At 53.9% G+C, this 23,656-nt stretch overlaps 2 protein-coding genes across 2 annotated transcripts in view; one reads left to right on the top strand and one right to left on the bottom strand.

Annotated features, from left to right (window-relative positions):
- The window catches only part of TAF1C (TATA-box binding protein associated factor, RNA polymerase I subunit C), a 31,481-nt gene extending 26,485 nt beyond the window's left edge, over positions 1-4,996 (bottom strand). The window contains 9 exon segments of the mRNA XM_068421904.1: positions 3,170-3,286; positions 3,394-3,504; positions 3,576-3,823; positions 3,911-3,981; positions 4,072-4,167; positions 4,257-4,363; positions 4,599-4,692; positions 4,803-4,900; positions 4,903-4,996. Coding sequence (XP_068278005.1) covers positions 3,170-3,286; positions 3,394-3,504; positions 3,576-3,823; positions 3,911-3,981; positions 4,072-4,167; positions 4,257-4,363; positions 4,599-4,692; positions 4,803-4,900; positions 4,903-4,933 — 973 coding nt within the window. The 5' untranslated portion in view covers positions 4,934-4,996.
- A 3,346-nt stretch (positions 4,997-8,342) lies between these two features.
- Positions 8,343-23,160, top strand: LOC137675712 (transmembrane protein 8B-like). The gene is made up of 10 exons (XM_068421902.1): positions 8,343-8,487; positions 11,836-12,019; positions 18,971-19,472; positions 19,795-19,891; positions 20,079-20,202; positions 21,586-21,728; positions 21,926-22,104; positions 22,192-22,342; positions 22,414-22,529; positions 22,759-23,160. Exons 1-10 carry the CDS (start codon positions 8,343-8,345, stop codon positions 23,092-23,094), a joined length of 1,977 nt encoding a protein of 658 aa, XP_068278003.1. The 3' UTR covers positions 23,095-23,160.
- Positions 23,161-23,656: the final 496 nt, after the last annotated feature.

The raw sequence follows: 23,656 nt of genomic DNA, 5'->3' as shown, positions 1-23,656 counted from the left end.
GGCTAATAGCTTTGCTTTGCAAACAGCCATGGAGAATTTCTCGGGACAGGTTGTTTACCACTTGCCCTCCCATCCTGTTATAAAACTGAGTGCAGAACTTCCAATTGCCACAGGAGTGTGGTGCGCAGACACTCCTGTGGATGGAATTACCATTTTTACGGATGGATCTGGGAACACAGGCAAGGCAGGCCTTGTCTGGTATTCTGATGGCAAGTGGGAATCTATGGTAGTACAACAAAAGGGTTCACCTCAGGTGGTAGAATTACGAGCTGTATTAGAAGTATTTCAGAATTTTCCCATTCCCTTTAATTTGATTACTGATTCAGCATATGTAGCTGGCATTGTAAAGCAATTGGATAGATCTGTTATAGAGCATACATGTAATCAGTGTGTTTTTGAATTGCTGCGAGCTCTGTGGCAAGAAATTCAAATCCGAACTGCACTGTTTTATGTTCTACATGTAAGAAATCATACTAGTTTGCCTGGGTTTATTGCAGAAGGCAACGCCCGAGTGGACTCTTTGATTTCTGACTCTACAAGTTCTACTACAATGACTGTACAGGTACCGGACATTAAACAGCACGCACGTATGTCACATGAGTTTTTTCATCAAGGACATCGGGCACTGCAAAGACAATTTCATTTGTCACACAGTGATGCTCAGAATATTGTGACTAGAGTGAAAACAATAGCACAATTGCTTGTCAAAGTGCGTAAAAGAATTACAGACATTACCAGACTAGACTCAGATGCTATCTATTTACCTATCAAGAAGGAATATCTACAGTGGTTAACAAATCAGTCAACTATTTTTCAAATGGCCTTACAGGACTTTACTGGACAATTGTTAACACATTTGCCAAAACATAAAAAGCTACAGTTTATTTGCAAACAGGATTGGGAAGAAAAACCTATCAGATCAGAGATACCTGTGACTGGACTAACTGTTTTTACTGATGCAGGAAAGCAATCACATTCAGCAGTTATTACCTGGCAAGAGGATGGACAATGGAAACATTGTAAATTCTCAGGACAAACTGAGGACTCATTGCAGACACTTGAACTTTTTGCGATATACCAGGTCTTTGTAAAATGGAAGGACTTACCTGTAAATATTGTAACAGACTCTCTTTATGCAGCAGGCATTGTAAATCGAATTGAAAGAGTTTTATACGACCAGTGAAGAATAGGCGACTTTACACCATTTTGCTACAGTTGCATCAAGCAATAAACCTCAGAGAGCTACCTTATTTTGTCACTCACATTCGTAGTCATCAATTTGATCAAGGTTTGAGCATTAGAAATAATAAAGCAGACACACTTGTGTCCTATATGCAAATATCACCAAATTTATTTGAACAAGCGCGCCTATCCCATCAATTCTTTCATCAATCAGCGAAAATGCTAGCGAAACAATTTCACCTCACCATGGCACAAGCACGCGAATTAGTTAGTGCTTGTCCTAGTTGTCAGAAAATTGGCATGGGAATTGGAATAGGGGTAAATCCTCGAGGATTGAGTGCGTTACAACTGTGGCAAATGGACGTTACACATTTATTGCAGAATTTGGAAGGCTCAAATATGTTCATGTATCTGTTGATACGTTTTCACATGTAATATGGGCAACAGCACAAACTGGGGAAACAAGTTGTCATGTCAAACGACATTTACTTGCTTGCTTTGCAAGTCTTGGGGTTCCACAACAACTTAAGACTGATAATGGACCAGCATACTGTTCACAGATTTTTCGTCAATTTTGTCAACTATGGGGTATTACACATATCACTGGGATTCCTCATTCGCCTATGGGTCAGGCGATTGTGGAACGTGCTCATAGTACATTGAAACAGCTTCTGCAAAAACAAAAAGGGGGAGAGGAGACTGAACCTTCTGAGAGACTTGCAAAAGCTGTTTATGTACTTAACCATTTAACTTTAACAGGAGATAAGGAGCGACCCCCAATTGTAATACATTGGGAGGCAGTTCGACAGGGAGCAAGCTATGTGCAAAACAAAGGCAAAGTGTGGTATAGGGAACCAGGTACTAACGAGTGGTTGGGTCCAGGGAAACTATTACTAATGGGTCGAGGTTATGCTTCTGTCTCTACAGGCACAGGAGTACGTGGGTTGTGTTAAGACAATCATTGAGAAAAGTATATGGAAGTAGTGAGATAATAAATCTAACTACTTCCAAAGGGGGAAATTGATACCGGATGGTTTAGCAAGAGTAGGCCTCAGAGTAGGCTCTAAAAGGCCTGATCTGTGTTACCTTTTCACAGAATCAGCTTTCCTGTCAGTAATTTTCCTTTCAGCTAGAATAATAGAGAATAACAGTATGTTCTGAAGCAAACTGCATGTTTTGTAGATAGAGTCTACTTATGGGAATGTTTATAATAGGCATTATCCTACTTGTGTTACCCTGTTTGTTTGCATGTTTGCAGAAAACTGTACAACGAATGGTCAATACAGCCTTTTTGGCACAACAACAGAGAGCAGGATTTATGGGTAACCAAGGCTGGGATTCTCTGACCAGGCTTTGCGAGACACAGGGAACCGGGTTTGAGTAAGAAACAAAACCAAAAAGGACGAGATAGGACATAGCTCGTTCAAAAACAAAAAGGGGGATTTGTGGGGTTCCCATGGGACAATGGTCACGTACTGAACGAGCTATGTCCAGGCATGTCCAGGGGGTGGTAATGGGGTGGTGATGAACTGACCAATCATAATACAGAACAAGGGCCTTGGCTATGAGACCAACAAGCTATGGGGGAAGTTGAGGACCTTGGCTATGAGAAAAATAAGATATAGGGAAGTTGAAAAATAAGAAAGAATGCTGCACCTGCAAGATATAACTTTTTAGCATAAGCCAATCAGAACTAATATAGAGGCGTGTGAACAAAGCATACTAACCAATCATAATAGAAATGACATGTACACAGAGTGTGTACAAAAATAGAATAGTATAAATGTACCCTCAATAGAATAGTATAAATGTACCCTCAGATACATAAATAAACGAGATCTGCTTAACAATCATATTGGTCTGCGTGCATTTACTCCGTGCCCTCTCAAGTTAATGGAAACACCATGGCATCACTGTGGGGATGGCTGCAGAGGCAGCAGAGCTCCCTCCTTGCAAAGCTCCATTCCCCCAGTGCCTACCTGACAGCTGAGGCAGGAGACAGGCACGCCAGTGCAGATGACCTGCAGCAGAGTGGGGGTGGACCCTGTCCTGCCCGGCACCCTCCAAACACTGCAGTGATAGTCCAAGCAGACGCCGATAAAATCTGGCAGGGGACAGGAGGTGGCATGTGAGAAGGCATTATCCCAGGGGCTCCCTGTCAGCTGGGGGCTCTCTGCCCAGCCTGGGGCACAGATCCTGGGACTCACTTACCTTCCCCATCTGCCCGAGCAGCAGCCACTTGCTGGATGCGCCCGTTGAGCTCAAACTGTGCTGGGGAGCCCCGGGCATGGGGCAGCTCCTCCAGCACCACGTCCTGGAAATCTGGGGTGCCAGCTAAGGGCGGTGCAGCACGATTCCCCCCCTCCCTGGGGATGCCCTGCGGGGAAGGATACAGAGGTGGTTCATGGCCTGCCCTTCAGGGTACACCAGGCAGCCCATGTGTGCCCCCACATCTTTTGGGCGCAGCCAGACCAGCGCGCCCCCCGTAGGGCTGTCGTCAAAGAGCAGGCTGGCCCACTGCAGCATCAGCTCCTCGTGCACGCAGTCTGCCAGCAGCCCCAGCGGCACCTCGAAGAGCCAGTCACGGCAAAGGTGGGAAAACCAGCGCAGGCGGGAGGCAAGGTGCTGCCGAGGGCAGCCGCTGCAGGGGAACAGCTGGTGTCAGGTCGGGGGAGACAGCAGGAGCCCCCTCAGCCCTCTCCAGGGCAGGGGACATGGGCATGCTTACCGCCTGGCCTCCAGACGGTCGATTTCCTCCATGAGGGCAGTCATTCGGATGGTGGTGTCCCGGGCCTGTCTCTGCAGGGAGGAGAGGGGACAGAGGCTGGGGATGGCAACTGCAAGGGGAGGGGTGGGGGACAGCGCTGTCACCCCTGGATGGACACTGACCCTCAGCTTGGAGTTGCCCAGGTAGAAGTTATTGTGCAGCAGCCGCCCCAGGGAGCCAAATGCTTCTTCAGGGTGATCCACAAAGAAGTGGCTCAGCTGTGCAAGGACAGGGAGGGGTTGGGACATGCAGGGATCCCACGCCATCCCCCCAGGTCCTTGGCAGGACACAGCACCCCAGGCCCTACCTGCTTGGTGAAGTCCAGGGCAGCTCTGGACTTGCCTGCCCAGAGCTTCCTGTGCAGGATGCCGCGGTAGAGGATGTCCTGAGGTGCGAGCGAGGGGACCCAGCAGCCTGTGAGGAGAGGGCAGGGGCCAGCCGGTACCGCACAAGTACCTGGACACCGCTGCAGCACCGCGGGGCAACGGCTTGCCCATCCCCGCTCCCTCCAGTGCGAGCACCGCCGGGGGGAGTTGCTAAAGTTCCCCGTGCCAGCGCGGCAGAGCCGGCGGGGATCCCAAGCCGCAGGGCAGCTCGGCGGGCGGGTGGGGAGATGGAACGGGGCGTTCCCCCCTCCCGTGGCCCTCACTCGCGTTGGGAGGCAGGAAGGGCACGGCAGCGGCGTCGGCAGTTTCCCAGCTCTCGCCCATCCCGCCGCGGCAGGGCACGAACGTCGTCTCGGCCTGCAGGGAGAGGAAGCGGGAGGTGAGAGCGGCCCCTGCCCGCCCCCCGCCGGGCTCGCCCAGCCCCGACCCCCGGGGCCCGGGCAGGGAGGGCTGCGCCACGGCCTCACCTGACGGCTGCTGGAGCCGGCCTCCAGCACCTGCCCATGCTCGCCCCAGCCGGCGGCCGGAGCGGGGCCCCCTTCCTCCCAGGGCGAGCCAGCGCCAAGTAGGAGGGAAAAAGAGCGGCCAGGAACTCCATGGCCCCCAGGGTGCCTGGGGGCACAGGGGGAGGAGCGGGATGGGATCAGGCCGGGAAGCGAGGGGGGGAGGCGGTCGCTAGCCGGTGCCCGCGCGAGAACGGCGCCGCCACCGGAAGTGCCGCCGCGTTGCGCTGCTGGCGCCGCGCACCAATCAGCGCCCGGGCACAGAGCAGGACCAGAGTGGCGACGCTAGCAGAGCTCCGCGGAGTGCTACCGTTCCCTTGGCGGCCGGCGGGAGTGCACACGCCTCCGCTGCCGGGACCCGGGGGAGCCGCGGGGACCGGACCGGGGGGCGCCGCGGGGACGCGACCGGGCCGGGAGCGAGGAGCGCCGCGGGAGCGTGACCAAGACTGAGACAGGGAACGGATCGGGGGTGCTACGGAATCGGACCGGAACCGGGACCGGGACCGGGACCGGGACCGGACCTGGACCCGTGGGAGCCCCGGTGACCGTGCCGGATCAGGGAGAGCCGCGTGGAGCGGAACGGGCCCAGGGGGAGCTGCAGGGAGTGGCCCACATCGTGACGGAGGAGGGCCGCGCGGATTGCCCCGGGACCGGGGAGATCCGTGGGGATAGGACCGGGACTAGAGGGAGCTGCGGGCACCGGGACGGGACCGGGGGGGGGGGAGCGATAGGAACCGGACTGGTCCGGGACTGAAGCTGGGGGAGTCATTGGGACTGGACCACACCGGGGGGGCGGGCAGGCATAGGCATTGTCCCCCCCTCCTCGCTCCCAGGCTGGCCAGGGGGGGAACCGCCCCACGGGTCCTGCCGTGGTCACACCTCGTCCTCCGTGGCCGGCCTGGCCCCAGTGCTGCATAGCCGGAGCCACCCGGCCCGGGCACTCTGGATTGGCGGAACCGCCATGGCCGTGACTTGTGACGGAGGGGTTTGCTGTGTCCCGGGTGGTGGGAGGGTGCCTGGGGGCTGCACAGCCATGGGGCATCCCACGTACCTGGGGGAATGTGCGGCCATGGGGCAGCTCCTGAAGGGTTGGGGGATGTAGGACTGTTCCAGCCCACCCTGCCCTTCCCATGTGACCACACACTGTCTTGGCCCTGGGGAACCCCTCCTGCCCTGGCTCTGGTGCCTCTTCCTCCCCCCAGGGTGGCTGCAGGCTCCTCATGAGAGCCCTGCCTGGCCCAGCACCCCCATGGGTACCCACACCCACTGGTGTCGCTCACAGGGTCTTTGTCCCACAAAGATCCAGTGGGATCCTGAGAGCCTTTGGGGAGTATCCTGGGGAGGACAGGCTCCCCTGTCCCCTTCCCAAGGAGAGAGGGACCAGGTTGCTCCGGGAAGGACCACAGGCCTTGTACAATCCCTGTACCAGGGGCCATCTGCCCTGGAGCCATGCGCAGGGCAGAGCTGCCCACCCGGGAGGTCTGTGCTCTGAGGAGGGGCCGCTGGGCAGTCGGGCTGGACCACTGGGGGTGGCTGCTCCCTCCTGCAGCTCCTGGGGTGCTCTGTGATGGGGGCATGGGTGCGGGAGTGGGGCTGGCACAGGGCAGAACACCCCTGGGAGTGGGGCTATGCCCATGAGTCACCTGCCCGCCTCTGCCGTGGCCAAGGGGGACAGTGATGTCAGGGGAGTTTGGGGAAGCGTGATGAGATTGTTTCCAGTCGGGATGCCCTCATCTCCACAGGCGGAGCCCAAACCCCCTCTCCTGGACACCTCCTCTATAAGATAAATATACTAATTTATTATAGTAAGATGCTAGCTGCTGTTAGAAAACCACCCAACCCCATTAAACAGCCCCCTGTCACGGTTTAAAGCTGGGCCGGCTATTAAACCTGTGGTAGATACTCTCTGTTAACCCTCCCCCCACCACCCCGAAGGGAAAGGGAAAGGGAAAAGGGAGAGAGACTTATGGGTTGGGAAGTTAAAACAGTTTTAATAAACTATAATAATGAAAAAGAGTATAATAATAATAATAGAAATAATCAAATATATACAAATATATATACAAAACCAAGATCGAGCTCCCCTGAAGTCAGCCACGTCACCACCGGCACTGCAGGGCAGGCTCCGGGAAGGCCCAGGCTGGGCCTAGCGATGGTCGAGAGCTGGATTCAGGAATGCACGGATCGGGATCGGGGGCAGCAGGAAAACGGACAGAGTCCTCTTCGGACACCGGCCATAGCAGAAAGAGAGCGAGACCCTCATGATCCCCCCGTTTTATACTGAGAATGACGTGTATGGGATGGAATACCCTCGTTGGTCAATTTTGGGTCACCTGTCCTGTCCGCTCCCCCCTGCAGCTGCGACCCCCCTTCGGCTCTTTACTCGTAAGCAGTGAGGAATTTAGCAGTGACCTTGGTTTCTCTAAGAATAAGTACAGCAAGAGCCTTTCTGCATAACATCCCTACCGGTGCCTCAGCGATAACTACGAACTTCGAGCGTTATCAGTCCTGGAAGCAGACGCTGTCTGCAAAACATGCAGTTAGTTTCAGAAAGTGCAGTTACTTAGAGGAGACTTAGCTGAAAGGAAAAATCACTGAAAGGAAGATTGGCCTGGTTTAGGCCAAACCAGGACACCCCCATAGGTAGCCCTTGCTGCCTCCCATCCTCTCTCCACAGGACACCCTGTTTGCCCCCAGTGTTGTAGCCCCCTTGTCCCCCTACATCCCAGCCCCACGGCCCCTTTCACCTATGTCCCCCTTGTAGCCTGGCCCCATGGCATCCCAACTCCATGTCCCCTGTCCCCCAGCCCTGTGTCCCCAGCCCCAGCTTGTGCCACTGTCCCCCAGTCCATATCCCTGTTCCCAGCTTGTATTCTTGTCCCGAGCCCCAGGTCTCTGTCCCCCAGCCTGTGTCCATGTCCCCAAGCCCTGTATCCTTGCCCCAGACCGTGTCTCTGTCCCCAGCCTATATCCCTGGCCCCAGACTGTATCCTTGTCCCCAACCCCAGATCCCTGTCCCCAGCCCGTGTCCCTGTCCCCCAGCCCCATATCCCTGTCCCCAGCCTGTATCCTCATCCCCAGGTCCCTGTCCCCAGCCTGTGTCCCTGTCCTCCAGCCCTGTATCCCTGCCCCAGACCATGTCCCCATCTCCAGTCCGTGTCTCTGTCCTCAGCCCATATCCTAGTCCCCAACCCCTATCCCTGTCCCCCAGCCTGTGTCCCTGTCCCCAGACCCATGTCTTGTCTTGTCCCCAGCCCGTGTCCCTGTCCCCCAGCTTGTGTCCCTCTCTCCAGCTTATATTCCTGTCCCCAGCCCCAGGTCCCTGTCCACCAGCCCGTATCCCCGTCCCTGCCCGTGTCCCTGCCCCTCGGTGCCCCGAGCAGCGGCGAGGCCACCCCGGGAAGAACGGGGCGCACGGGGGGCGGGGCGCTGCCGCCGTCGAGTGATGCGTGTCGGGGCCAATGGTCGCGCGGGGGCGGCCCCGGGGGCGGGGCGAGTGACGTCATGGGCGCCGGTGCGCGGCGGGGCTGCTGGCGGTGCGCGCCCCACGGCAGCCGGCGCGGCGGCATGGGCCGGCGGGGGCTGCTCGCCCTCCTCCTCCGCCTCCCCATGCTGCTCCTGCCGCTCCTCCTCCTGCTGCCGCCCGCCGGTGAGTGCCGCGGTGCCGAGGACGCGGGGGGGTGTGCGTGCAACGGCTGTGGGGCACACATGCGACAGGGCATAGGGATGAGTACGGGATGGGGTGTAGGAGTGCACATGAACGGAGCATAGGGTGCATGATCAGTGGGGCAGACGGTGCATGTGCAGTGGGGCACAGGAGTGCTTGTGTAATGGGAATGAGGCACACGTGTAATGGGAATGAGGCACACATGCAATGGGGTGCAGGGTGCATGTGCCGTGGGGTGGGTGTGTGCAATGGGTAGGAGGTCTGCATGCTGTGGGGCATGGGGGGTGTGTGCAGTGGGGCACAGGGATGTGCTTTTGATGGGTATGAGGTACATGAGCAATGGGATGTGGGGTGTGCATGCAATGGGGCAGGGGGTGGGTGAGAATGGAGCACAGGGGTGTGTGTGTAGTGGGGCACAGCATCCGCCTGCTATGGGATGCAAGATGCACATGCAATGGGACATGGTGAGTCTGTGCAACAAGGGATGGGGCATGCATGCAGTGGGGTTTGGGGTACATATGCAACAAGGCACAGAGGTGTGCCCAGTTGGGTGTGGGATATGCGTGCAATGGGGCAGGAGGTGCACGTGCAATAGGGCACAAGGTGCATGTGCGATGGGGCACAAAGATGCATGTGCAACGGGATGTTTGCATAATGGGGCATGGAGATGCATGTGCAGAGGGTACCAGATGCCTATGCAATGGGGCGCAAGGATGTGTGTGCAGCGGGGCATGACGATAAACATACTGTGAGGCGTGGGGTACCCGTGCAGTGGGGCATGGAGATAAATGTGCAGTGGGGCAGAGAGGTGTGTGTGCCAGGAGGACGCAGGTGATGCACATGCAGTGGAACAGCCGGGGGGGGAAGGTGCATGGGCAGTGGGTCCAGGAGGCTGCAGATGCAGCGGGTCCCCAGGGCAGAGGGCTGTGCACATGCAGTGGGGCAGCGGGGGTGGACAGCATGCAGACAGAGGGATGTGCTTGCAGCGAGGCATCAGGATGTGCCGGGGGGGGACACCGGTGGGACTATGTGAGGCGATGAGCATGCTATAGGGCACGGAGCTGGCTTGGAGACGGGGCTTTGGCGGGGGGGTACACGAGGGTGTGGAGGGGGAATGCCCTGGGGAGGGGGGCAGCTGGCCGGGGGCTGCCCGTGCCGCGGGTCCGGGCTGCAGGGCGGGGGCCCCTATGGGGCAGCGGTGGGGCGGCCGCGGGAGCTGTCCGCGGTGCTGACCGCCGGCCGCGGGAGCTGTCCGCGGTGCTGTCCACCGGCCGCGACCTGGGGCTGCGGTCCCGGAGCGGGGGGTCCCGCGGCTCCGGCTGCTGGCCTGGGGCAGAGGGGCACTTGCTTTCCCCCCTCTATGGATAGGAAATCCCGCTCCATCCTCCAGCACTCTCCCCTGTGCTCTGGCCACACCGCCATAGGGCTTCAGTATGACCCTCTCCCTGCAGCTGGCTCCCCCTGCCTTGCCCCGGGTGAGTGGGCATGGGGAACCACACTGAGACCAGGAGGCTCCAAGTGCTTTCCCCCATGCTATCTCCTGGAGTTGCGTTCAACATCCCCTCCTCCCTGGGGTCCCCTGCCAAGTCACTGACCCCACGTGGGGAGGGGAGCTGTGGAGTGACTTGGTGGTTCATGGTGTGGAAATTGGGATCAGGTGCTCTTGCACTGAGACAGGTATTTTATGCCTGGCTTGTGTTGGCTCGCAGAAAAGAGGAGGGGGAGCTGCCTTTGTTCCAGGCAAGAGAGCAGATGCATGTCAGTGTACAGCCAGCTGGGGCTGCACACACGCAGCACAAACACACATGCACACAAGCACATGTGCGCACACCCAGTCAGGTGCACACTGTGCAAAGCAGCCCTTCTCAGCTATCCCACTCCCCACTGGACAAGTCCTCCTGGGCACAGCCCTGCTCCCAGCCCATCCTCTGCTGGCATCCTCCTTGCCAGCAGCTTGTAGGGAGGTGCATCTCATCCTTGGTGCATCTCTAGGGAATAATGGATGGGTCTCCCAGGCTGGCACTGGGGAAGTGTGGCAATGGTAGGGTGAAGTTACAGCTACTGTCTGGAGACCAGGTCTCCCTTGTCTCTACTGTGCCAAGGAAGTGGCTTCCTCTCTGCTGCCGGGGCTCCTGGAAAACCCTGGAAATCAAACTGTCAGACAGTTGGGCAGGGAGATGTGGCCCCAGTGAGTGCTGTGGGCTTACAGGAAGTGTCTTGCAGACATGGGGCTCTGCACAGCCATGCGTGCCCATGCATGTGGGTGTGCGCGCCTCCACTTTGCTGTGCACGCAGACAGCACTCATGTGCATATGTGCACACATATGTGCACCAGTTCTCCGCAAACCACAGGAGAGCTGGGGGGCTGTGCAGGAAGTGCACTACTTGCTCCTTCTTCTCATGGCTCTAGGATGGGACTCTGTGGTTTATGATGGGCTCTGTGCTGAGCCTCCTCAGCAGGCAGAGAAGGGGGGGAATCTGTGTGTCCCTGTGGGAGATGACCTGTTGAGGCAGAGCTGGAGCCATGAGAAATAGCCATTTATTGTGGAAGACCATCAGCCTGCAAACAGCTGTGCTTTACGTGAAGAGCAGAGGATTCGCTTGGGAACAGCTGCATTGAGAATAGTTCTCGCTTGCTTTTAAAATAAAGGAGCCGTGACCAGTTCACAGGGCCCTTTGAGGCATGAAAGAAGTAAACACATGTTGAAGGCCAGTTCTGAACACAGAACTGAAAACAAGGAATGGTTGTTGATGATTTGAGCCCAGAACACTGTGGCCCTTGCCAGGATGGGTGATGAGTGCTTAGCGTGTGAATGTTGATGTTATCTTGAACTGCATAGTCCGGCTCCTGCTTGTAGCATTTAAATAGGGTAGCAGAGTAACAATAAAGGGCCTTTGCTTCCTTGAGCAGCAGAGTCCGTGTCATCTTTTCAGCTCACCGCAATTTATTACAGGTAAAATGCAGGGAGCAGGTCCTCACTGAAGAGGATGATGAGTTGAAAGAGGTGGGCTGCACCTGGACAGAGCCTGAGCAGCCAGGGCCGAGGGCTCCTCAGCCTCCAGAGGATGAGTGCCCACAGCTCCAGGAACTGGGTTTGAGGCAATGTTGAATCAGGCACGATGATGCAGACTGTGGCAGGGCTGGGAGATGCAGCTGGGACAGCTGACATCAGCCCTGGGGACACACTGAAATGGCACAGCCCCAGCCCCTTCTGCCTCTGGGCTGCTGGTTTTGGGGCATGTTCAGATCCTGGGTGGGCCTGGTCTGGGAGGGGTGCTGCACCCCCCAGCCCCCCACCCTGCTGAGAGCCCCTTGGATCTCCTCCGCAGATGGGCTCTTCGTGACTGACTACTTCACCCGCACACCACGAAAGCTCAGCCCCTTCCGCTCCTTTGCCAGCATCGAGCTCTTCCACATTCCTGAGGACACAGTCATCGCTGTCTGGAACCTCATCACCTTCAAGGAGCAGGGTGGCACCTTCGGGGATCAATGCCCAGACCATAGCATCACTGTGTGAGTAAGCAGCCTGCTCTGTCTGTTTCCTTCCTGCCTGCCCCTGCTGCCCCCTGCTTGGACTTAGCTTGGAGTGTTGAGAGGGCGTGGAGTAAATGCACGCAGATCAATATGATCATTAAGCAGATCTCGTTTATTTACATATCTGAGGGTACATTTATACTATTCCATTGAGCGTACATTTATACTATTCTATTTTTGTACACACTCTGTGTACATGTCATTTCTATTATGATTGGTTAATATGCTTTGTTCACACACCTCTATATTAGTTCTGATTGGCTTATGCTAAAAAGTTATATCTTGCAGGTGCTGCATTCTTTCTTATTTTTCAGCTTCCCCATATCTTATTTTTCTCATAGCCAAGGTCCTCAACTTCCCCCATATCTTGTTGGTCTCATAGCTAAGGCCCTTGTTCTGTATTATGATTGGTCAGTTCATTACCACCCCATTACCACCCCCTGGACATGCCTGGACATAGCTCGTTCAGTACTTGACCGTTGTCCCGTGGGAACCCCACAAATCCCCCTTTTTGTTTTTGAACGAGCTATGTCCTGTCCTGTCCTTTTTGTCTTTGTTTCTTACTCAAACCCGGTTCCCTGTGTCTCGCAAAGCCTGGTCAGAGAATCCCAGCCTTGGTTACCCATAAATCCTGCTCTCTGTTGTTGTGCCAAAAAGGCTATATTGACCATTCGTTGCACAGTTTTCTGCAAACATGCAAACAAACAGGGTAACACAAGTAGGATAATGCCTATTATAAACATTCCCATAAGTAAACTCTATCTACAAAATATGCAGTTTGCTTCAGAACATACTGTTATTCTCTGTTATTCTCTGTTATTCTAGCTGAAAGGAAAATTACTGACAGGAAAGCTGATTCAGTGTAAAGGTAACACAGATCAGGCCTTTTAGAGCCTACTCTGAGGCCTACTCTTGCTAAACCGTTGCTAAACCATCCGGTATCAATTTCCCCCTTTGGAAGTAGTTAGATTTATTATCTCACTACTTCCATATACTATTCTCAATGATTGCCTCAACACAACCCACGCAGATCCCTATGATAATTATAATCACAACTATATAAACTATTCCCTCTAATAATGTGGCTAACCATCCTTTTAGAGACAATCCACCTAATTCTTGCAGGATTTTGTTGAGCCAATTATTTCCTGCTGCATCCCTGATTGCCCTGCTGTCTTCTGCTACTCTGTCGGATCTCCGGATCTGGATTCCACCTCCACATATGGTTTAATACATTTGATCGGAAACCATCATACTCCTGTGCCTGTAGAGACAGAAGCATAACCTCGACCCATTAGTAATAGTTCCCCTGGTCCTAATCACTCGTTAGTACCTGGTTCCCTATACCACACTTTGCCTTTGTTTTTCACATAGCTTGCTCCCTGTCGATCTGCCTCCCAATGTATTACAATTGGGGGTCGCTCCTTATCTCCTGCTAAAGTTAAATGGTTAAGTACATAAACAGCTTTTGCAAGTCTCTCAGAAGGTTCAGTCACCTCTCCCCCTTTTGTTTTTGCAGAAGCTGTTTCAATGTACTATGAGCACGTTCCACAATCGCCTGACCTGTAGGCGAATGAGGAATCCCAGTGACATGTGTAATACCCCATAGTTGACAAAATTGACGAAAAATCTGTGAACAATATGCTGGTCCATTATCAGTCTTAAGTTGTTGTGGAACCCCAAGACTTGCAAAGCAAGCAAGTAAATGTCGTTTGACATGACGACCTGTTTCCCCAGTTTGTGCTGTTGCCCATATTACATGTGAAAACGTATCAACAGATACATGAACATATTTGAGCCTTCCAAATTCTGCAATGTGAGTAACATCCATTTGCCACAGTTGCAACGCACACAACCCTCGAGGATTTACCCCTATCCCAATTCCCATGCCAATTTTCTGACAATTAGGACAAGCACTAACTAATTCACGTGCTTGTGCCATGGTGAGCTGAAATTGTTTTGCTAACATTTTCGCTGATTGATGAAAGAATTGATGGGATAGGCGAGCTTGTTCAAACAAATTTGGTGATATTTGCATATAGGACACAAGTGTGTCTGCTTTATTATTTCCAATGCTCAAACCTTGATCAAATTGATGACTACGAATGTGAGTAACAAAATAAGGTAGCTCTCTGAGGTTTATTGCTTGATGCAACTGTAGCAAAATGGTGTAAAGTCACATATTTCTTATTGGTCGTATAAAAGCTTTTTCAATTCGATTTACAATGCCTGCTGCATAAAGAGAGTCTGTTACAATATTTACAGGTAAATCCTTCCATTTTACAAAAACCTGATATATTGCAAAAAATTCAAGTGTCTGCAATGAGTCCTCAGTAAATTCCTGAGAATTTACAATGTTTCCATTGTCCATCCTTTTGTCAGGTAATAACTGCTGAATGTGATCGCTTTCCTGCATCAGTAAAAACAGTTAGTCCAGTCACAGGTATCTCTGATCTGATAGGTTTTTCTTCCCAATCCTGTTTGCAAATAAACTGTAGCTTTTTATCTCTTGGCAAATGTGTTACCAATTGTCCAGTAAAGTCCTGTAAGGCCATTTGAAAAAGAGTTGACTGATTTGTTAACCACTGTAGATATTCCTTTCTGATAGGTAAATAGATAGCATCTGAGTCTAGTCCGGTAATGTCTGTAATCCTTTTATGTACTTTGATAAGCAATTGTGCTATTGCTTCCACTCTGGTACAAATTGTTGTTTTAGGATGAAAAACCAAAGAGTCCACTCGAGCATTGCCTTCTGCAATAAACCCAGGCAAATTAGTATGATTTCTTACATGTAAAACATAAAACAATGCAGTTCGGATTTGAATTTCTTGCCACAGAGCTTGCAGCAATTCAAAAACACACTGATTACATATATGCTCTATAACAGATCTATCCAATTGCTTTATAATGCCAGCTATATATGCTGAATCAGTAATCAAATTAAAGGGAATGGGAAAATTCTGAAATATTTTTAATACAGCTCGTAATTCTACCACCTGAGGTGAACCCTTTTGTTGTACTACCATAGATTCCCACTTGCCATCAGAATACCAGACAAGGCCTGCCTTGCCTGTGTTCCCAGATCCATCCGTAAAAATGGTAGTTCCATCCACAGGAGTGTCTGCGCATCACACTCCTGTGGCAATTGGAAGTTCCACACTCAATTTTATAACAGGATGGGAGGGCAAGTGGTAAACAACCTGTCCCGAGAAATTCTCCATAGCTGTTTGCAAAGCAAAGCTATTAGCCATACACCACTCAAAATATTGAGCTGCAATAGGAACGGTTAGTGATGCAGGGATCTCTGGCCACAAGCTCCCGACATCGCATCCAACCTTTGATGAATAATCTGTGCCAATAGCTCTGTAACGAATCTGATCATTCTGAATTCCATTGACCAATTATTGCATACGGAATTTGCCTATCAAACAAAGTGATAATTTGTATTTCCTAATTCAAATCAATAAGATGTACAAATTTGGAATGTAGCCTGCTTTCTATTTCTGTAATCAGTTGCTGTATCTCTGCGCTGTTAAAGTTGTGTCCCCTGCTAACAATTGGAATAGAGACTGCAATCGTGACCACGTAAGCCCCAAGTACGGCCGCAGCCATAACTTGAGCCTTATGTTCTACAGTACCCACTTTTGCACATGCCTTTATCGTAGCCTTCAAATCTGTTTTTCCAGGTAAAGCTTCAATGATCTTTTGACAATCAGCATTAGCATTATCCCTGTTTGCCACAGGTCCAAGGCTTGGCAGCCGCGCAGGTTAACCCTGCGTGGAAACACCAGTCCTGCGCTCCCTGCGGTTCGGGCTGCGAGTTAACTGCTTAGGCCTGGAACTGGTTGTGAAGATTCATTTGTGTCAGCACACAGTTTCTCCAGTTTCCCTGCTCTCTGCAGCTGGTTGTTATCAGCTGACCTTGAGCATTATACTTAGACCTGCACAGCTTCACAAAATGCCCCAGCTTCCCACAGCAATGACACATCAAAACAGAGTTCTCTCTCCCACTCAGCTTCAACTTCTTAAGGCAGTTTTTCTTAAAGTGACCTTCCTGTTCGCATGTATAACAACGATGAACTACCTTAATTGCTGCCGCAAAAGTTTTTGCTAAATGCTCCATCTGAAATGTGGTGGTTCCTACTTTCTCACAAGCATCCATTAGCTCAGTTAAGGTGGCATTACTATTTGCCATCCCTGCAACAACCCCTCTGCAGTCCTCACCTGTGTTGTCCCTCGCCAACTATAGTAACAATGCTTCTTTTACAATTTTCCAATCTAATGGTTGCCAAATATTTCTTCCCTCAGGACCCGCACCCACAATCACCGGATATGCTTGTGGAATTATAACTCCTAATAACACATCTCAAATGATCCCTTTCCATTTCACTCCTCCCCCCTCTTCCCTTGTATACGCGGGCGGACGCTGACCCTCTCCGCCACCTCCCACATTACCAGATGGACGCAAACCTCCCCCCCAGCCCTGATCTAAAGGTGGAGTAGGGATTTGCAAAGGAGGTTGAGGTGGCCCTAATACTTGTCCCGAACACAGAGGGGGGTTTTGGGGAGACATAGTCACGTGTCCCGAGGCGTTGGCTGAACGATGCTGCTGCAATTCCGTCTTTAATTCTTCCAGTCGTCTACCAAGCTCTGTCATGTCAAGTTCGTGTCCATTTCGTGATGGCAACAGTCCTTTAAGTCCTTGTGACTCTGGTACTGCTGACTCCGTAAATGGCAAATCCGGTAAAGGTGGGTACAAAGCATGTTTACCCTCCTTCTTGTCCTCCTGCTCAGCCTCATCCGTAGAGAGATCAATGAGAGGGAGGGGGTTTCGGAGGGGGTTTCTGCCAAGTCTCCTGTTCAGTGTCTGAATCAATTAGTCCAAATCGAGCTCGTGTTTTAGGGCGCACTATCAGTCCTGATGGATCTGTATCTATTTTACTCGCTCCCCGCTCCTCAGCTTTTTTCGGAGCCGTCCGTACCCACGGTGATAAAGGAGCTGCCACTGGTACAGCCACCGGGGCCGTGGGAGGTGTTGGTCCCGCAAACAGAGAGGGGGTAGTAGACGTCTGCGGTCCTAAAGCCATAAAAGCTGTATGTGTGACTTCTCTCTCTGCTTTTATTCCCTTTAACGCTTCACTAACCAGCTTCCATGTAGCAGACAATTTAAAGGCTTCCTTATCACCACTTGACACCGCATTCCAGAGAGAGTCACCAATCTTCTCCCATAAAGGCACTTCAAAGACATCATTAAAGGTTGTAAAATGTCCTTTATCTTTTGCCCAAAACAGTAACTGCTTTAACGCAGCTTCGTCATATTTAATTCCTCTCTCAGAGAGTATATGTTGGAGGAGTTTCACCACTGCCACTTCTGTCTTGGTCAGGGTAGACCCCATTCCTCCCCCAGCTGCCTGGGAAGCCCTACCCAGGTTTTCCTTTGCTAGCAAAACTCAGGCTTACCGCATCCATTCCTGCCGGTGCGAAAATCCAGTGCCGGGGCAGCACTCTACAGCTGGCTTCCTCTCACCCTTTCCTTTCGTGCCGTTGTCCGCTGCTTCTCCGCAGTCTCCGGCCGAAGGCCCCTGGTCCGGGGGAAAGTCCCTGTTCGGGCGCCACTTGTTGAGAGGGCATGGAGTAAATGCACGCAGATCAATATGATCGTTAAGCAGATCTCGTTTATTTACGTATCTGAGGGTACATTTATACTATTCCATTGAGCGTACATTTATACTATTCTATTTTTGTATACACTCTGTGTACATGTCATTTCTATTATGATTGGTTAATATGCTTTGTTCACACACCTCTATATTAGTTCTGATTGGCTTATGCTAAAAAGTTATATCTTGCAGGTGCTGCATTCTTTCTTATTTTTCAGCTTCCCCATATCTTATTTTTCTCATAGCCAAGGTCCTCAACTTCCCCCATATCTTGTTGGTCTCATAGCCAAGGCCCTTGTTCTGTATTATGATTGGTCAGTTCATTACCACCCCATTACCACCCCCTGGACATGCCTGGACATAGCTCGTTCAGTACTTGACCGTTGTCCCGTGGGAACCCCACATTGGAGCCTGCCTGCTCTTGTCTGCTTCTTGCTTGCACATGCACGTGTGCATGTATGTACATGCATGCACACATACAGAGGGCCACTCATGCATACACACGCACACAGGCATGCGTATGCAGATACACGTGTGCACAGATGCATGCACACACATGCATATATGCACATACATTCACACACACATGTGCGCACGCTCACTCCCCATGATTCATCTTCCCAGGACCTTTGCAGGCTCCACTCCTTTGTGCATCTCATACATGAACAGTTTTGCTTGAACACCCACCCAAGGAAGCTCACAATCTCCAGCAAGGTCCCAGCTTACAGATGGCTTCCTGAGGAGAAGGAACACGCCTCCACACAATCCAATGTGAATCAAAGTGAAGACGCTTTATTAAGCATAAGCTGTCCCTTTTATACATTTTGTACTGTCCCTGGCTGTAAGCATGTGCACTGCTACTGGTTAATATTACTAAACATACTCTTCATTGATGTGTTGATTGGTCACTGCTCTGCCACTGGTCCTTTCTTAATTGGCTCCATCAGTTCTTGTTTCTTCTCCTCCGTGTTCGGCTCCCACCGGCTACTCCCTCAATTCTTGTTTGCTCAGCTACTGTTTTTCCTCATCTCTCCAAGGTCGGCTTGTTGACACTAGCTACATGAATCTTGTCACGCAGCTAGGCCCTCACTCCATACTCTCATACTTCTCGCTCATTACATGACCATTCTCCTCCAAAAACCCCTCTACAGCTTCCCCATCATGTCTTTGAGCTTCCTAATAGCATGGAGGACAGACCTTCATGTGTAGGGCAGGCTGGCCTTGCCACAATGCCCAGCCTGCACCCTGCTAATTGCTCTCTCTCCTGTAGTTATTTCCGCTCAGGGGCTCCCTCCATCATTAACCCGCTGCACATGCACTTCCCCAGGGACACGGCTGTCCCTGGCTCCTTCACGCTGACCCTCACCTGGACCCTGCCCAACCACACCACGGGGGTGTTCAATGTCACCAGCCCACTGCCCGGGGACTGGTTCCTGGCTGCCCACCTGCCCAAAGATGAGGGCAAGATCTCTGTCAAGGTGAAGTGCTTGGGGGATCTGTGGAGTGGCAGGGCTCGCTGCAGGGCTCTGCTGGGTCCTGACTGTCCTGGGCTGGCAGTGCCTGGGGCAGATGTCCCAAGTGGGGCACGTGGGGGGCAGGAGGACTACCACCCCACACTGCGTAATGAGCTGGACACCTTCTCCGTCCACTTCTACATCTTCTTCGGGCCCAACGTGTCAGTGCCACCTGACCGCCCTGCTGTCTTCGTCATCAACCTCCTACCGGTGTTGGACAGTGGTGGAGTGCTCAACCTGGAGCTACGGCTCAATGTGGTGAGGTGGCCACGCTGCGCCCCGGATGGGACAGGGCAGCACGGGGGGGACGGGCTGGGATATGGGTGATATCGGGGCTGCAGAAAGGTGAGGGACAGGATTTGGGGTGCTTTTGGGTCATGGGCCATGGTTTGGGAGCTCTTGGGTGTTAGAGCACAGATTAGGGTGCTCTAAGGGCAGGATGATGGCCTGGATTTGGGGTGTTCTTAGGTGATGGGCAGTGGGTTAGGGCACTGCTAGGTGGTGTGCCATGAGCCGGGTGCTGTCAGAGCAGGGGACATCTCTGGCACTGGTTTAGGGCCATCTCCTCCTCTGCCATCAGAGCTCCCTGTGTGGTGAGAATGCGACAGTGTTTGGGTGTCTGAACCATGAAGTCCTGCTGACGTCCAGTGACAACACATTGGTCACCTGTGAGACGGGTAGGCTGGGCTGTGCGTGGCCATGGGGGTCACACCCCCCATGTGTCCAGTGAGAGGCTGGGTGGGAGAAGGCAGAGGCCATGGGGGCATCTGGCCCTGGAGCCTGGCACAGGGCACCCTATCCCAGCTCTGCCTGGGGAAGGGGATGCCCACTGCCCTGCTCACCCAGAGCTTTCCCTGCCTGCAGAATCCCTGGCAGGCTTCCTGCTCTCTGTCAATGCCACGGCCAGCCTCAGCAGCCTGTGGATTCCCTACTCCCAGGCGGGCAGCTGGTACCTGAGCCTGCGCTCGCTCTGTGCCACAGAGCATGGGTAAGAGCCCCGGCATGTCCCCTCCCTGCATGCCCAGAGGGGACATCCCCACCACGACCTGCATCCATGTGTGCAGTGGGTCCGTGGGTGTACCTGGTCCCCGCCCAGCACATCACTGCTCACGTGGCTTTGCGGGCTGTGTGTCGCTGTGTGTCGCTGTGTGTCACTGTGTGAGTGCCTACATGAGCACAGATGGCTGTAGCTTGCACCTGTCTGACCATCTGTGGGTCCCCATGGCTCTTCCCTCTGTCTCTTGGTTAGGAAGCGCCTGTCATCTTGCGAACGCCGTGCATCTGTTGGTGCCTGCCTGTCTCTGTGGCAGTGCCCATCTGTACCCGTGCCCAGGAGGGGACCAGGCTGTCACTGTGAGGACAAGGCTTGGCTGTGTGTATGAGGGGGCAGCTCTGGTCAGACTGCTGTGCCCCTGCTCCACTCAGCATCTCCAGGGACCGGTCCCATGTCAGCAACTCTGCTTCTGGCCTGTGTATCTGCCCGAGAGCCCTGTGGAGGAGGGGGTTGTTGTGTGCATGTGTCTGTACGTGTGAGAGTCCATGTGGGGCTCTGTGCCATGCAGACGATGCTCTGTGTGTGTGTTCAGTGCACACAGAACTGGGTGTTTGGTGCATGCATGCAGATGGAGCTGCACGCACATTTGGTGCATGCAGACAGTGTTGCGTGCGTGTTTGGGTTTGTGCAAGCAGACAGGGCTGCGTGTGTTTTTTGTGTGTGTGCGCAGATTTGGCTGTGTGAACACACACAGGAACAGCAGACGCGTGCAGACACACCCTGTGCATGTGTGCAGATGGTGCTGTGTGCATGTTTGTGCATGTTGGGGCGCCTGTGTGTGCACAGGCAGCACTTGGTGCATGCTGTCCGGATGTGGGCCTGTCTGTGCTCCTGTGTGCTGGAGGCTGACAAGGTGCTGGGTGTGCCCAGAGCTGTGTGCATGGGAGGTGCGGAGCAGCGGGGGTGGTGTGCCTGCTCTGACTCCTGTGCTGTGTTTCTAGTTCATGCTGAGTTGCCAGTTGCAGTCAGTCCTTCCGCAACACGGTCACACGCAGGCATTGCAAGGCATGGTGTTTGCACAGCAAAATCCAGACAAAATAGGAACCAGCCGAATGCATTGCTAAAGGCAAAGTGGGTCTAAGTGCAGCCATGCTCCTCCTGCTCGCACAGCCTGGCACAGACAATTGCAGCACAAAGATCCTTGGGGACCAGCTCTGAGCTGCCATGTGTAGCACCAAAGCAGCTCATTTCCACGCTTGCCAAGTCCCTGGGTCTCCCATCGTCAGCAACATCTGGGTGTGGTGGGTGCCTCTAGTGGAGGTGGGAGCTGCTCGAGGGGCACAGGGCGAGGGCTGACCTCCTTCTCCTGCGCCACAGGTTCGAGCCTTGCACCAGCATGACAGCCGAGGTGTACCTGCATGCCTACCTCTCACCCTGCATCAATGACTGTGGCATCTACAGCCAGTGCAAGCTGCTGCGCACCAACAACTACCTGTATGCCACCTGCGAGTGCAAAGCTGGTGAGAGCTTCCCCAGGCACCCACGGTGCCCACTGCACCCGGGGAACCCCCGGCATCCTCCCCTCCTCCCTGGGGGTTGTGCACCCCATTAGTCCTCCTGTGCCAGCTCTCTGCAGGGTGCTGGAAAGGGGCTTTCTCGCTCCCTCCCCAGCCACTGTGGGTGCTGCAGGGGTAACGGCAGCTCTCCCCGGCCACAGGCTGGAATGGCTGGGGCTGCACAGACAATGCCGAGGCTTTCTCCTATGGCTTCCAGCTCCTCTCTACGCTGCTGCTGTGCCTCAGCAATGTCATGTTCGTGCCTCCTGTGGCCATTGCCGTCCGCAGCCACTGCCTCCTGGAAGCTGCCATCTACATCTTCACCATGTTCTTCTCCACTGTGAGTGCAGTGTTGGGGGCAGCTTGAGGGCAGTCAATGGGCCAGGGCTGTGTGGGGCAGCTCTCGCGCACTTTTCCCCCACCCCAGTTTTACCACGCCTGTGACCAACCTGGCATCGTGGTGTTCTGCATCATGGAGTACGATGTGCTGCAGTTCTGTGACTTCCTGGGCTCCCTCATGTCCATCTGGGTCACCATCATCGCCATGGCCCAGCTCCAGCCCATGATCAAGCAGGTGAGTGGGGGGAGGGGGCATGTGGGGTGGCCAGGGAAGGGACCCATCCTGACATGTGCCCCACTGCCCCATAAGTGCTGTACCTGCTGGGGGCCATGCTGCTCTCCATGGCTCTGCAGATGGACCGCCACGGGCTCTGGAACCTGCTGGGGCCCAGCCTTTTTGCCTTAGGGATCATGGCCATCGCCTGGGTAAGGAGATGCTGTCCCCACCCATCCACTTATGTCCCCATCCCAGCCACGCTCCACATCCTGCCCAGCCGTCCAGCCCCACTCCCTTGCCAGCATCTCCCCTCCGCTGCCTTCACCCTTCCTCATGAACCACCTTCCCTGGCTGGTGGGGGACACGGCACCACATCAGAGGGGCTGTGCCCATCCCCGTGAGGGCTGCCTCTTCCAGCTCCCCCTTTCCCCACCACAGATGGCTCGCACCATCCGGCACCGCCACTGCTACCCACCGACTTGGAAGCGCTGGGCTTTCTACCTGTGCCCGGGAGCGCTGATCGCAGCGACCGCCGTGCTGCTCTACGCCTTTGTGGAGATGGAGGAGAACTACTTCTACATCCACAGCATCTGGCAGCTGCTCATCGCCAGCAGCATCGGCTTCCTGCTGCCGCCCCGTGCCAAGCCCAGTGGGCGCCTGAGGCCCCTGCCCCGGCGCAAGGGCTGCAGGTATCAGCTCTGCATCAATGAACAGGAGGAGCTGGGACTCATCAACACAGCCGTGGCCTCCATCAACAGCATTTGTACCAGCTGATGCTGTCAGTGGCCTGGACTCCTCTGTCATGGACAGCAGCCCCGTGGGGCCTGGCACCTGCTCTTTGCTGGCCACCCATCACAGAAGCACCAGGACTCCTGTGGGCATGAGCACAGCCGCTTGTGCCACCCTGTTCTTGCAATTACAGCCTGGTTGAACTTGTCTCTGGAAGTTGCTGCAGCTCAGTTTGGTGCAGAGCTGGGGGGGGCTTAAGGCTGAGCTGGGGCCACACTCCCCTCTTTGCAGGGCCATGGAGGTGCCCAGGGACATGACTGGGTGCAGAGAGGGGAATGGCAACAGACTCCTGCTCTCGCTCAGGGTCCTGTGGCAAGAGCTCCTGCTCTGCAATGGGCTGCTCTGGGGTTGATGCAGCTCTGGCATGGAGAAAGGTGGCCGACAAGAGGTGGGGGGCCAGGGGCTCCAGCCTTTTGGCTCACTGCAGGGCAGGCTGCAGAGCTGGGAGGACTTCACCGTGGTACTGAGCTCTCATGGGATGGCTGTAATGCCTGACCCACGGGGAGCTGTGCTGTGCCAAGGTAGCTGGGGTTCCCCCCAAGCTGAC

This window comes from Nyctibius grandis, chromosome W, assembly GCF_013368605.1.
Source record: "Nyctibius grandis isolate bNycGra1 chromosome W, bNycGra1.pri, whole genome shotgun sequence".
Classification (NCBI taxonomy): Eukaryota; Metazoa; Chordata; class Aves; order Nyctibiiformes; family Nyctibiidae; genus Nyctibius; species Nyctibius grandis.
This window is presented reverse-complemented; position numbering and strand designations above follow the sequence as displayed.